The sequence below is a fragment of the Vigna unguiculata genome, chromosome 4 (assembly GCF_037176805.1).
Source record: "Vigna unguiculata cultivar grain cowpea cultivar isolate G323 ecotype 2 chromosome 4, ASM3717680v1, whole genome shotgun sequence".
Taxonomy (NCBI): domain Eukaryota; kingdom Viridiplantae; phylum Streptophyta; class Magnoliopsida; order Fabales; family Fabaceae; genus Vigna; species Vigna unguiculata.
Window position 1 is genome coordinate 41,670,885 of NC_140795.1, and position 14,375 is coordinate 41,685,259.

Consider the following 14,375-nt stretch of genomic DNA (forward strand, 5'->3'; position numbering starts at 1 on the left):
TTTTCAACCTTTCTGACTTATAAAGATTCCTTTCTTTTGTAGAGAAATTCTTGTTGGTATTTCTATTCTACTGGTTTCCAAAGCATGTTAGATATTTTTGTGGAATTCTTTATATGAAAATTATTAAATTTTTGGCTTAGTAATTTAATTTCTATATTTAGTTATTTGATTCGTTTTAATCCTTATATTATTTTGAGTTTTAATTTTAGTTAAATAGAATAATCATTTTCGTTAAATTAACATTAACATCGTTTCAAATGTGATTATCGGTCTGGGCTTAATTAGTTTAATATTGGATGACTATAATAGGTATAGTTCAATTTTTTAATTTGCCAACTAATCGCTTTGCATCTCCTATCAACCTACATCACTAAAAACTATAATAGGTATAGTTCAATTATTAAAGTTGAAATTAATTAGAAGATACGTGCATTGGTATTAAATATGACCATCAAACATTGTTTAGGGAAGATGAATAACAAGATGTTCAATTGAATCAAAAAAAGTCCGATGGAAAAATTCTTTTCAACTTACACATTGTACTTGGTATATTTTTTACCATTCGAACTAAATCATTCATCTTCGATGTATTTCAACAAAAATTTAAAAGAAAAAACAGACTTATTTTAGAAATGGTACTCCACACAAATTATGGCAATCAGCGAAAAGCAATTGAGAGTAAACACTTTATAAAAACATGACAGTCATAGATTTTTTATGTCATGCAAACTTCCTTTATTATGATTTTCACACCTTGCAATCTGGCATCTTCAAATTTGTAATTTGTTTATAAACAGATTTTGCATTTTTTTTTTGTGTCAATGTGTAGCTTGCCTTCAATTTTGCTAACTTCCCGTTTTTGTAGTTGAACCAACTCCAAGTCCCCTCATGCACATAATTGAGTCACATTCTTGCCGTTCGATTGTCTTTGTTTCTACGCTTGACATCCATAACAATATTAAACACATTATCGAAAAAGTTTTTCTCTTTGTGCATCACATATGTGTCTTAACAAATTATTTTTCCAATACGAAATATTCCAAAATATTTATTTTTTTGTCCGATATTGTTTATACCCAAAAAATGTATCAAATGGACCATCAATTATCCTAGACTAATTTGACTTGACCTTCTATCGATATCGACTTGAACATTTGTTCTAGTCACACTCTTCTCGATCTTTAACGCTAACTTGGTTCAACAATGTCCTAAACTTAAATTTTCAAAAGTTAATGCAATATAAATTCAATCCAAATCCAATTAAGTGGATTTGATTTAAAATCCAAAAATATAAATTTAGATCGTTATAGATTGAATCTCAAAATTTAAATTTTTTTTTCCACCCTTTCTGAAAATACTTGGAATGTGATTCCATTATCTATGCATACATAATGTTTTTTCAATCACACAAGCTAATTAATTTTAGTGAGTATAAAAACATTCATAGAGAGTTGGTTTGGTGATCCCAAAACACAAAGGAAAAGGATATGGATATATTATAAAATTTGTTGTGGAAAAGAAGAAAAGGATTTGGGAGAACTTTTAAAACTGTTGGAAATGCAGATAGAGTGGTTGTTTAGTCCAGAACAGCTATGGGGTAGAACCAACATTACCCGATCTCATCATCCACAATTATTTGAGGTTGAGAAATTGATCCATCTAGAGTCCAAGTATATTATGGATCTTAAAATGTTCGTTGAACGGTTCCAAATTGTTTCAGAAAGAAAAAAAAAAAAATCACAATTGAAAACTCAACAACTTAAACGCAAGTCGAAAGCTTAAAGGCAGAATTGGAAACTCATCTTAAGAAGTCTTTAAACATGCTTTCACCTCCACCAACGAATGTTCACCTTCACTATCAAAACGACCTCTTCACCAACAAACCTTCACCTTAAACACATATTTTAGGTTACTAAAGCAATGACCTTATCAATCCAATCGAAGAGCATTTTGGGAAAGATCGCTTACTTTAAGATCAGACCTCTCGCATCGTGGATAGCAGATTGATGGCCACTCCCATGATATTCTTTTCCTCCGGCGAAACCAACAAGAAATGAGAAAAGCAAAACGGGAGAGGGAAAACGAAAATAGAGAAGTAGAAAGGTAAACTTGACTTTACCTTTTCTGCCACTTACTTTTTCTTCAAATCTTCTCAACGAGATCTATATTTCTTGAAGTGATATTAGAATTAGAATTTCTAAGACATTTCTCAAATCTTTTGGTATGATAGGAAGATATGACCCATCTACTGCAAAATATCCACCAGTTACTACTAAAAGTATAAGGAAGATAAACATAAATTTCTTTTTTTTTATTAAAAGTTGACAAAATATATTTATTATTTATCATTGCATAAAAACTATTATAAGGTTCCTAACTCATTTATCACGAAGCAAAACATAATATCATTTAAAAGGTATTCTATTTATCGTATTCGAAAGTTTAAATTATTCTTTTGGTCCTCATTTTCTTAAAAATATTTTAATTTATTCTTTAGTTTGATTAGACGGTGTTAAAGTCAACGTCAAGTGTCAATTTCTGATTTTTTTGAATTTTTTAAATTTTTTTGAATTATTTTTACACGTGTTACTTCACAGTTGTGTCACGTGTCAAAATGATTTAATTTATATTTGTTTTTAGTTTCAATTTAGTTCTATTTTTTGTAAAAATTAAGCAATATTGTCACTTCTTAAATTGACACTCAATTTACTTTTTTATAAATCTTATGATGATATTCTTACTAAAATTAATGTTTTTATTGAATATTTCTAGAAATATTTTAAATTAACTCTAAATTTTATACAAAACATTAAACTTTGGTTTTGTTTTGAACTTCAAATTTAGTTCCTAAACTTATGTATGACAAGTTATTTGATTTTTAATCTTCACTATCTTTGTATAATATGATACACTTGATGCCTTTATATATGATGACAAAATTATTAATTGTTGAAATTAAGTTTGGGATTTAACTTTGTTTAATAATAAAACTAAAAAATAACTTGTTTAAAAATATTTCTACAAATATTTGATAAAAATGTTAATTTTAGTAATAATATCATCATAAGATTTAGGTTAAATTATTTTTTTCGTCCCTCTATTTGTCAAGAAATTTCAGTTTGGTCTTCAAGTTTTTCGTTGTCTCAATTTGGTCCTCATTTTATTAAAAATGACTCAATTTGATCCTCGCCGTTAATTTTGACTAGATAGTGTTAAAGTCAACACCACATGTCAATTTCTGATTTTTTTTTATTTTTTCTAAATTTTTTTTACACGTGTCACTTCACAGTTATGTCACGTGTCAAAATGACTCAATTTGTTCCCTATATTTGTTTTTAGTTTTAATTTAGTCCCAATTTTTGTAAAGTGAAGCAATATTGTCCCTCCTTATATTAACAATCAATTTAATCTTTTTATACAACTTATGATGATATTCTTAATAAAATTGAAATCTTTATTAAATATTTGTAGAAATATTTTTAAACAACTTTTTTTTAGTTTTATTATTAAACAAAGTTAAACCCCAAACTTAATTTCAAAAATGAACAATTTTGTCATCATATATAAAGGCATCAAGTGTATCAAATTATACAAATTTAATGAAGATTAAAAATCAAATAACTTGTCATACATAAGTTTAGGAACTAAATTTAAAGTTCAAAGTCTAATGTTTTGTATAAAATTTAAAGTTAATTTAAAATATTTATAGAAATATTTAATAAAAACATTAATTTTAGTAAGAATATCACTATAAGATTTATAAAAAAGTAATTTTAGTGTCAACTTAAGGAAGAACAATATTACTTCATTTTTACAAAAATTGGGACTAAATTGAAACTAAAAACAAATATAGAGATCAAATTGAGTCACTTTGACACGTGGCACAACTGTGACACGTGTACAAAATTAAAAAAATTTAAAACAAAAATTAAAAATCAAAAATTGACATGTGGCGTTAACTTTAACACCGTCTGGTCAAACTAACGGCAAAGACATAATTGAATCATTTTTAAGAAAATGAGGACCAAATTGAGACAACAAAAAACGTAAGGACCAAACTAAAATCTCTTGACAAATAGAGGGACCAAAAGAGTAATTTAACCTAAGATTTATACAAAAACTAAATTGAGTGTCAATTTAAAAAGGGACGATATTGCTTTATTTTTACAAAAATTAGAACTAAATTGAAACTAAAAACAAATATAAGGACCAAATTGAATCATTTGGACACAATTGTGAGGTGACATGTTTAAAAAAAATTAAACAAAAATTAAACAAAAATTAAACAAAAATTCAAAAAAAAAAATCAAAAAATTTAAAAAAAAAATGACACGTGACATTGACATTAATATTGTTTAGTCAAAACTAATGACAATAATCAAATTGAATTATTTTTATATGACCAAATTGAGACAACAAAAAATTGAAAAACCAATTTAAAACTACTTGATAAATACAAAGATTAAAAAAATAATTTAACCTGTACAATATTATCAATGTATAAGTATAATAATTTCCTTATGAAATATTTATATTTTCTCGAATCTTCGTACATTTCATTCTCTAAACAATCATTTGAAGAAAAAAAAAATCTAAATCCTGCTATCCAAAAACATAAACATGAATTTCCTTTTTTCTAATGATTATTAGATAACACATAATACTTTTTATAACCTAAAAGATGTGAACTAAAAAGAAAAACTCTACGAATATCTATCATCTTACTTGATAGAATTAAAATACAAACTAAATAGTATTATAAATATTATTTTTAATATTTTAAGAATATTCCATAAAAGTTTTAAGCAACTTTGTTTCTATTACTCCAGGACTCTACACGTCAATTAAAAATGTATCACTTTTATCTAGAAACACAACTAAGTAGCATTTCATTCTTATCAACTTCGGTTCACGTCTTTTCTTTCCCTTCTTTTTTCCGCACTCTTTTGTTTTAATTCGCCTCTTTCTTAAATCTTTTAATGTCTTTTTTTTTTTCATTTTATTATCACTTATCATTTCCATTTTTTATCTTGAAAAATAGGGTTCAAAATTTTCTTTCAAATATATCAATTATTTTAGAAAAATAATTTTATTTCTTTTACTTCTCTAATGAATTTAAATATTTCACACTCACTAAAATTACACTTCTCAATTTTTAATAAATTAAATAAGAATTAATTAAGTACAAATAACATTAAACCACAAATTTGATTAGTAACACATTAAATATTTTTTCAATTTTAAATAAACATTAAATTACACATTTTAAATTTTAATAGTTTTATTCACTAAATAAATATACATTTTAAATTAAATTGTACTACTTACTTATTTTTTAAATAAATTAATATTAGTAAATAACAATATTTTTTAAATAACTCATCATTTTTCAAATAAAATCCCTTAAGTCATCTTACTATTCGTTTTTATTTTACTAGCATCAACTATACTAACTTATTTTAAAAAGAAAAATGTATAACAAAATAATGTTTTTCTAATTATTAACTTTAATATAATCATCATAATTTTAAAAAAATCACCTAATTTCAACCACAACTATATTATTATTTTATTTTATTTTTCTAATTTTTAAAGCCAAAATAATTATTAAGTATTTAGTGTTTTCAAATAAATATATATTTTTGAAATTATTTTTTTTTCAAAAAATTACAATACTTGTACAATATCATTACCATGAAATTCTAATTAATATTTTATTTATTATTTTCATTTCATGCCAATAAAAAAAACACTTTCCTTACCTATTTTAAGGAGTGTAGTATCCAGAAAAATAATCTGCACAATATGTTATTTATTATAAGGATGAGCATCGGGTTGGATCGGGGTCTATCCAAACTAACAAATTAGTATAATTTCAAATTTAATATTTTAAAATTATATTCGGATCATTTAATTTATTCGATTAATAATTTAAATTGTTTAAACTGTAGATTAAATTAGTTGAATTTTTCAGATTACAAATTTATATTAAATTAATTTTTTTAACAAAAAATAAAATATTTTTATTTTGAAAAAATAAGTGAATTTTTAACTAAAAATATAATAGACTATAATTTTATATGACTTATTACTAAATTTTAAAATAATAATATCCTATTAAAAAAATTAAAAATTAAAATATATTTATAAATTTATAAATATTAAAATATGAATTTAAGTTTAATTACATAGTTCAATCAAGTTTTTAAATTTGAGTACGATTATCTATTTTATTTAATTTTATTTATCTTATCTAATCCAAATTCGATCATAGTACTCAAATTTCAAATTTACTTTAGATTAATTATTTAGATTCTGTCGGATACGATATTTCCATAACTGTACTGTTTATTAAAGGAAAATTATAGGTTAAAATATTTTTTTGTCTCAATTTTCGTCAAGTTTTATTAAATAAGTCTTAATTTTGTTTTTCTGTTTAAATAAGTCTCAAGTTTCGTCAATTTTGTTCAATTTAGTCCATTTTTGTTAACACAGTTTAAATCATTAATGGCGTGACTGCCACGTGTCACTTTGTGATTTTTTTAATTTTTTTATATTTTTATATTTTTTAAATGTACACATGTCAACCCAATAATGTGTCACATGTTTTATATTTAATTTGGTCCTTATATTTGTTATTTTTGTTGAATTAAATCTCGTTTAAAATTAACCAATTTTTTCCCTGTCAAAGATGACACCAATTTTAATTTTTATATAAAATTTATAATGGTATGAATTTTAATATATTATATAAAAACATTTAATAAAAAATGTGAATTTTAATATAAAAAATAAATTTGATTTCAATTTGGAGAGAGACAAAAATGGTTTATGTTAACAAAAATTGGGACTAAATTGAATAAAACTAACGAATATAAAAACTAAATTAAATATAAAATATTGACTCTGACACGTGACACACGCTGGGTTGATACATGAACATTTAAAAAAAATAAAAATTTTAAAAAATTAAGAAAATCACAAAGTGACACATATAACAGTCATTATTAACGATCATTAATAATTTAAATGATATTAGAAAAAAAAAGACCAAATTAAATAAAATTGAACTATTTCAACACAAAAATAAAATCAACACTTATTTAATAAAATTTGACGAAAGGAAAAAAATATATTTTAACCAAAATTATACTATAATTTTTATGTAATGACTTTTATTCTTTACTTTTTAATGTAACTTGAGTCACAAATTTTTTAAAAGAAAGATAATAGTATATCAATTATATAAAAATGAAAGTAAAAAAAAAGAAAATCATATTAGGAACCGTGCCACCAGCACAGTAAAAACTTTTTGTGGAAACATAATTTTCCCATATTTTAAACGTTGTTTGCAGTGGACCATTGTTGCCACGCAGTTGCTGACTGTCAGTGGTCACATGTGACAGGATATGGATAATGACAGAATTAGTTTTTCTTTTTTTGTTTTTAAAATTAGTTTTCTATTTTTATAAAATTTAATTTAGTCTTTTCTCTTTAGACTAACTTTTTAATTTAACTTTTATATTTATAATTTTAATTTAATTTAATTTTTTTAAATGAATCAATTTGATTTATTTTTATATTAAGATCAATTTATTAATTAAACTTAATTATAATTATAATTTGTATCTATATGTTAAAATAATTTTAAAAATTTTTATATTAAATTATTTTATTTAAATATTAAATTTTTTATATTTTTACATTAAAAAAGTTTCTTTTTAAAATTATAATTTTTTAAATATTTAAAATACAAAATGTAAAGTAAAATTTAAAATTTTTAAATATTTAATCTGACAGATATTTTTAATGTAACAAATGTGACTTTATATTTATATTTTTAATATTTTTAAAATATTATAAGTTTAAATAAATATTTTTTTATATAAAAATAACATATTTAAATATTTGTATGGAGTACTTTTCTGTATAAATTATAAAAGAAATTTAAATAAGTATTTATATGTTGTAACTAAATTTAATTATTAATTTGGTTGGAAAGGTACTAAATTATATCTTTAAAAAAAATTGACTAAAATGAATCAAAATTACAGATAGAAATTAGATTTAAAACAAGCATGCAACGGTAATTGTGATAATGTCATGTGGCACGAAATAACATGTAACAATTTTTATTTATTTACTATTTAAATCTAAAAATAAAAGAAAAAGAATGAAAATTCTAAAATTCCATCCATTGATATGAGATTTGTATAGTTTTTCCTCATTATATTAGAGAAACTTTTCCTCATTATAGTTTTATTATCTTTCATGATCGAGGTGTCAATATCCACCTTATTAAACTTGCAGGAAGTAAAATAGTTAAACATTAATATGTATTTTTAGAATTTTTAAGTATTCAAATAAATTAGATTTGAATTGATCATATTTTAATTTTCAATATATTATTTAGATCAGAAAATTTAAATTTAGTGAATCTTAAATTTTATTGTTGAAATAAAGTATTTCAATTATTATAAAATTTAAAAAATTATTTAAATATCAAATAATTATTAAAAATTAAAAATATCAATATTAAGTATTTCGATCTTGATGTTATTTTTTTATTATTTTTTTTCAAAAAATACTTATTTTATATATAGAAAATTTTTTTTTTTCAATTTACAATAAACGAAATTACTTTTAAGTTATTTTCAAATAATTTGAATTTGTTTAAATTCTTTTTTTTAAATTAATTTACTATCGATTAAATCCACACTAAAATTCAACAATAACATAAATATTTATTAATTAAAACAATTAATTTTATATTTAGTTTTTTTAAATTAATATTTTATGTCATGTTAGAGTGGAGTAGGCTGATACCAATTTCACTGTGACAAATTTATCAGATGTTCAAAATGAGGATAGCGTGTTATAGCTTCCTTCTTCCTCTCGTCTTTCTCTTCCTTCAAAGTACATTTTTAAAAGAAAAGTTATCTTTTGAAAAACTTTCTTGTCGACAAACTTAACAAAGTTCTCATTAATAGAATTAAATAGATTAACTTTTTATTTTTTAATCAAAATAAAGTAATAAAATAGTATTTTTTTTATCTAAAGTGATAGTTTGTTAAAATTTGTCAAAAAAATATTTTAATAATTTTTTTAGGTCACACTAAAATTTTTTCTTCATTTTTAAATTAAATTAAACATTTTTTTCTTACAATAAATAAAATGCTACCATATCAATAATATTGTCAAAGGTTTGTAAAAAAAACTTTATTAAAGAATAATTTTCCTTTTAGCATTTTCCAAGAAATTAATACTTTTTATGTCAGAAAACAATGTATGATTCTTGCAATTTTTAATAAAATATTATTTTATTCTTAATATTCGTGTTCAAACATGTTTGAAAGAACAATTATATTTATAGTAGATAAAAATAAAATACTTATTAAAAGAATTAAACTATTTTAGTAAATTTTTCGTTAATGATTTAATTTTCTTAAAAAAAGAAGAACTTTAAATTATATTAATATTTACTTGGTTGATAAGATCCATAATTTGCAGAGACAGTAACTTTTACTTTTAAGACTTGTAATATCTTAACATTACTAACAATTTAGGCATCTGCTAATGTTGGTTTTGAAATTTGGAAGAAAAAAATAATATACTTAAAAATTTATATATTTTATAGAATTAATATGAAAATCTTCTTTTACAATTATAATATTTTGAATTCTAAAAAATGTATCTTTTAATTCAAAATTAAAATTCATATATTTTTCAAAAGATTAATACGAAATTCCTACTACTATAATTATTTGAATTTTAAAAAGGTTCTCCTAATTCAAAAATTGAATTCTTAATATTATTATTTAAAGTATGTGAAGAATTCAAAATTTGTGAAGTAAAATTTATCTTGTTTTTATCTACGAATATATTCTCTTATTATTCTTAAACAATAATCTATTATTTTATTGTTCATCTATATATCTATTTAAAAAATAATAATTTATCAAAACATAATACAAAATTGAGAGATGTAATTATTAGAAGAAAAATCTATAACAATCATGTCACAAAAAAAAATATAATACATCATCTCTTATTCTATATTCATACAAAAAAATACATATAAACTCATGAGATAAAAAGTATTATTTATTAAATTAATATTTTCTTGTTAATAGACAAGAGAGTTACATTTATTATTACAACATGAGAAATCAGAATACAAAAAATAAATTTGTGTCTGGTTAACTTCCTATTTTGTTTTATAAACAAAATAAAACATACCAGAATAAAAGATAAATACAATATATGATCAAATTATAATGAGAGAGGTCATACAAAATTTTTTAATAAATTTTTTATTTTTTATTACTTAATTTTATATTTTATTATTTATTAACATTGTTATAATTTATAAAAATTAAAATATATATAATTTAAATTTCATAAATAAAATATATTGCATATAATTTATAAAAAAAATCAATTTTTTTGGGGACCATGGCCCTCGTAAGGATCAACTAAGATCCGTCTCGATCATCAATAATGAGTTATATTAATATTCTAATTATATTTTTTCATTTTATAACTTAAAATATTAATATATATTATAATGTAAATAGAAAGAAGTTATTAATTAACCAGGCACCATATAATTTTCTTTATTTAATAGGAGATCCATTACATGCATGTAATCAAACATGCATAGGTCACCCTAATGAGTACCTACAACTTTATTCGACATAAACACGATTCTGCATGGTGGATCAAACCGACATCCTCAGTGACGCAGAACCAAGACCATAGAGACGGTTCCATGCATCATCACCATTACACACACATATGCAACCTTTAGGGACGTCGATTTTTATCTGAGCAGTGTAGTTATTAGCGATATCAAGGGCTCTGTCCCAAATGGCTACACCACCATAGTTCGAAGATTGTCTTACGGTTGGCAGAACCTTAGAAATAAGATCTTCCGGTGGTATGTACCCTGCTATGTCGGCATCGCCGGCAGCAACCAGGCCCAAGAATATTTTGCTGCCGGGAACACCAGCGCTCCATTTGTTCCACTCTTTCAAAAGATTGGAAGCGTCTCCGTTTGCGTAAATGCAAGGGTTCTGGTAGAAGAACTCCACCCAGATGTAGTCAAAGAGCCCAGTGCTGATTGCCTTGCCAAGGTAGTAATCCGGGTACACACACTCGGGTCCTGCACCCAAGTAGATTTTTCTGGCGGTGGTGGATGCGTTAATGGCCTTCACAACTTCGTCCCATTTAAGGTTTTCGCCGTCCGCCACGTCAGCAAGGTTGATGCCATCTAGGGCTACGCTTCCCAGTGGACCAGGGTTGCCACTGAGGTAGTTCTCCAAGAGGTAGTTTGCAAGCTTTTCTGCAGCTGCTGTGGAGTTGGAGCTGGAGCTGGAGGAGTAGTGGCGGTGGCTATTGGTTTTTAGGGCTGTTACGTCTTGGCCAATGGAAAGTAACACTTTGATGTTGTTTTGTTGGCAGTATTCTATTTGTGGCTGTAGCTTGGCGGGGCAAGAAGTGCCACAATGATCTGCCAGGTTTATTGCTGGTACTCTGCCATCATCGTACACCAGAAGGCTTTGGAGGATGACGATGTTGTAGTTCCCACTGGAACATAGGCTTTCTAAGGTGCCCTCAACTGATTCGGACTTTTGACCCCAATAAACGGAAATTTCACCGGCGCCGGTGCCACAGTCGGCTGCGCCGGAAGGGGCTGTGAAGGAGAGGGCTACAACGGCAAAGAGGAGGAATGCGATTAACTCTGGTTTTGGGAAAGCCATGGTTATTTAGGGTTGTTGAGGGGATGAGTTTGAAGGCAAGAGAAGGAATCAATTTATAGCGGAACTTTTTTTGTCAGGACATTAACCAATCCATTGTATCACGTTGTCACGTGCTTTTATGTGAAGCTTTGGTGGCGGGAAAAGAAGAACAAAGATAAGAGATGAAATCTGAACGGTGAGGAATGGTTGATTATCATGTTTTTCAATGAATGTCTTGATACATGTAATATATTAATATCTCAATTGTACTTTTTTATTTTATTTATTTATTTAGTTTGAAATACTAATTTATAATATTGCATTATTGTTAAAATGAATTATAAATGGATTTTGTAAGCCCCTTTTTCAGTGTTATAAAGTTTTTGGGTCTGACCTTTTCGGAGGCCCAAGGCCAGCCCTACTGTAGGACCCCAATACCCTTCCAACTCACTCATTCCTCACTCTTCTGTTTTCCAGAGCTGCTTCTCTTACTCAAACACTCTTGGCTGAAGCAAGAGCTCTGCTAGGGCACAGTCTTCTTCCATCCTGAGTTAACAAAATCAACCATGTACTCCCTGGTAAGTCGAACTTTAGAGTCTTTGGTCTACTTTCTTCCCCTCCTTTCACTGTTTGAGCATGTGGTTGGTTAGGATTCCATGTATTTACCTTGTTTTCTCCTGGTAATCACGTTTCAGCTCGTTAATCGCGTTTCTGGAGCAGTGGTATTCCCTTAGTAAGGGTTTGTTGCGTTTGGTACTCAAAACAGAGGTAAGGGAAGCTAGATTCATCAGTCTTAAATTATTCTTGGCTGTTTTTGGTCGTTTTATGTTTGTATGCGTGCATAGTGTGCTTTTGTTGAATGAAATTGAGTTGCATGTGTACTTGGGCGATGATCTGAGCCATTCTCGCCGTTGCATGTGTGCTGACAGTGGTGAGACCTGTTAATCTCGCCCAAGCGAGCTCGTCTCGCCTAGGCGAGAATAACAAGGCTTTTGCTTAAGGTTCTGCCTCGAGAACTCGCCTAGGCGGCCATTTTCGTTTCTGAGCGACGCCTAGTCTCGCTCAGGCGAGAAGGTTTCGCCTAAGCGAGATCTCGTGAAACCTCCATTGTCGCGCGTCTTGCCTGGGCGAGAATTCGCTGTTTCTGTGAGGACAGCTTCTCGCCTAAGTGAGTTCGCGAAGGCGTGCTCTGTTTTCCTAGCAGTTTGGATGGTCTGTTGCATGCCTTGGTTAGGTTATCCTTCCTAAATAAGATGTACATAAATATGCTTGGGTGTTTGAATTTTGTGAGTTTAATTAGCATGATTGGTATGTGGTTTATCATGGATTGTGGGTTTGTAGTAACTTGACGTGAGAATTGGATAAATGACCAAAATGAGCTGGGGAATTGTATGAGAAACATGATTCTGATTGTGAGAATTCCATGAGTCCCATGGGGAGACTTCATGGTGGCGTGTAGTGTATATATTAAGATAAGGATTCAAGTAAGGACCGCATCTCGAAACTCTGAAAGGGTCAGTGAGTCTCAAGTAGAGCAAACTGACCCAAGTGGTGGGAGTAGCGGGAGGCCCTAGTCTATGGCAGGATAATGGCCTTAGACATTTAAAGGCTAACCTTGTGCGTGGTAGGGTGAAACCCATTGGCAATGGCTCTGCAGAGCAGTAGAGGCCACCACAAGTGCAAGCGTCCAGTGAATCCGATCTTAATATATTTATCCGGATAATTGAGTCATAGTGTCCTGCTTGTTTGCTATAACATGATGTTCCGTGCCTGTTGTGTTGCATGTTAAGGAATGTTTAAGTACTTGTCTGTTGTATCATGATAAGATCAAATTACACTAGCTTACCCCTTGCATTTTGTGTTGCTTCTGTTATGTTTTCTCTATTGCGATGATCACCTCCTGGTGGGAGCAGATGAGAGGGATGCTCGAGATGGATCCGGGGGACGCAGCGGTGCGATCTAGTTTTCTGTCTTGATGACCTCAGGGGCAGATTCATGGCCATGGGGCCTTTTGTAATGGTTGCCCAGTGGCAACTCCTTTTGCGAAACTGCTGAATTCTGTTAGTTTTCTTTTGGTTGTGGCATGGTTTCATGTCTAGTTTTTCTTCCTTTTCGAAATACTTTTGGGATGACTGTAATAGTTACCTTTCGTACGTTTCTTGTTCATCTGATGGGTTCTCGTTGTCAAAATTTTGTGATGCTTTATTGGGTAGATTAATCTATTAAAAATGGAATGTCACATATTTATTTTATCTTTTAAGCTGTAAAATTATCATTTTTCATATATTTAAATAATTTATGTCTGATGTTATTCAACTCATTCACTTCTTTCTTATGTAGGCAATCTCTTTTGGACAATATTTCCTTTGAAAGACAGAGTTTTTGAACAATATATTTGAATATTGTTTAAGTAAAATATCAACCACTTATATGATTAAAAAACTTTATTTTCTAACTTATCTCAAATATAAATAAGGTTCAATAATTTAATTCAAAATAATTTTATATACATTAATTAAGATATTGTTCTATCAGAAAAAGTAAATATATTGGTTAAGGAAAATAAAATTGTTCCAAAGAAACGAAAAAGAAAAGATAAAAAATGTTTAACTTAGTAAACGATAATAAGATGAT

At 27.0% G+C, this 14,375-nt stretch overlaps 1 protein-coding gene and 2 long non-coding RNA genes across 3 annotated transcripts; 1 reads left to right on the forward strand and 2 right to left on the reverse strand.

Annotated features, from left to right (window-relative positions):
• Positions 1 to 1,518: 1,518 nt before the first annotated feature.
• LOC146887212 (uncharacterized) lies at positions 1,519 to 2,256 on the reverse strand. Its single transcript, XR_014994264.1, has 2 exons — positions 1,969 to 2,256; positions 1,519 to 1,890 (listed from the first exon to the last, which is right to left on the reverse strand). It is a non-coding gene; the product is annotated as an uncharacterized LOC146887212 (long non-coding RNA).
• An 8,328-nt stretch (positions 2,257 to 10,584) lies between these two features.
• Positions 10,585 to 11,844, reverse strand: LOC114180827 (chitinase-like lectin). Its single transcript, XM_028067116.2, has one exon. The coding sequence runs from the start codon at positions 11,760 to 11,762 to the stop codon at positions 10,722 to 10,724; it is 1,041 nt and encodes a 346-aa protein (XP_027922917.2). The 5' UTR covers positions 11,763 to 11,844; the 3' UTR covers positions 10,585 to 10,721.
• A 373-nt stretch (positions 11,845 to 12,217) lies between these two features.
• LOC146887213 (uncharacterized) lies at positions 12,218 to 13,866 on the forward strand. Its single transcript, XR_014994481.1, has 3 exons — positions 12,218 to 12,319; positions 12,437 to 12,509; positions 13,655 to 13,866. It is a non-coding gene; the product is annotated as an uncharacterized LOC146887213 (long non-coding RNA).
• The last annotated feature ends 509 nt before the right edge of the window (positions 13,867 to 14,375 follow it).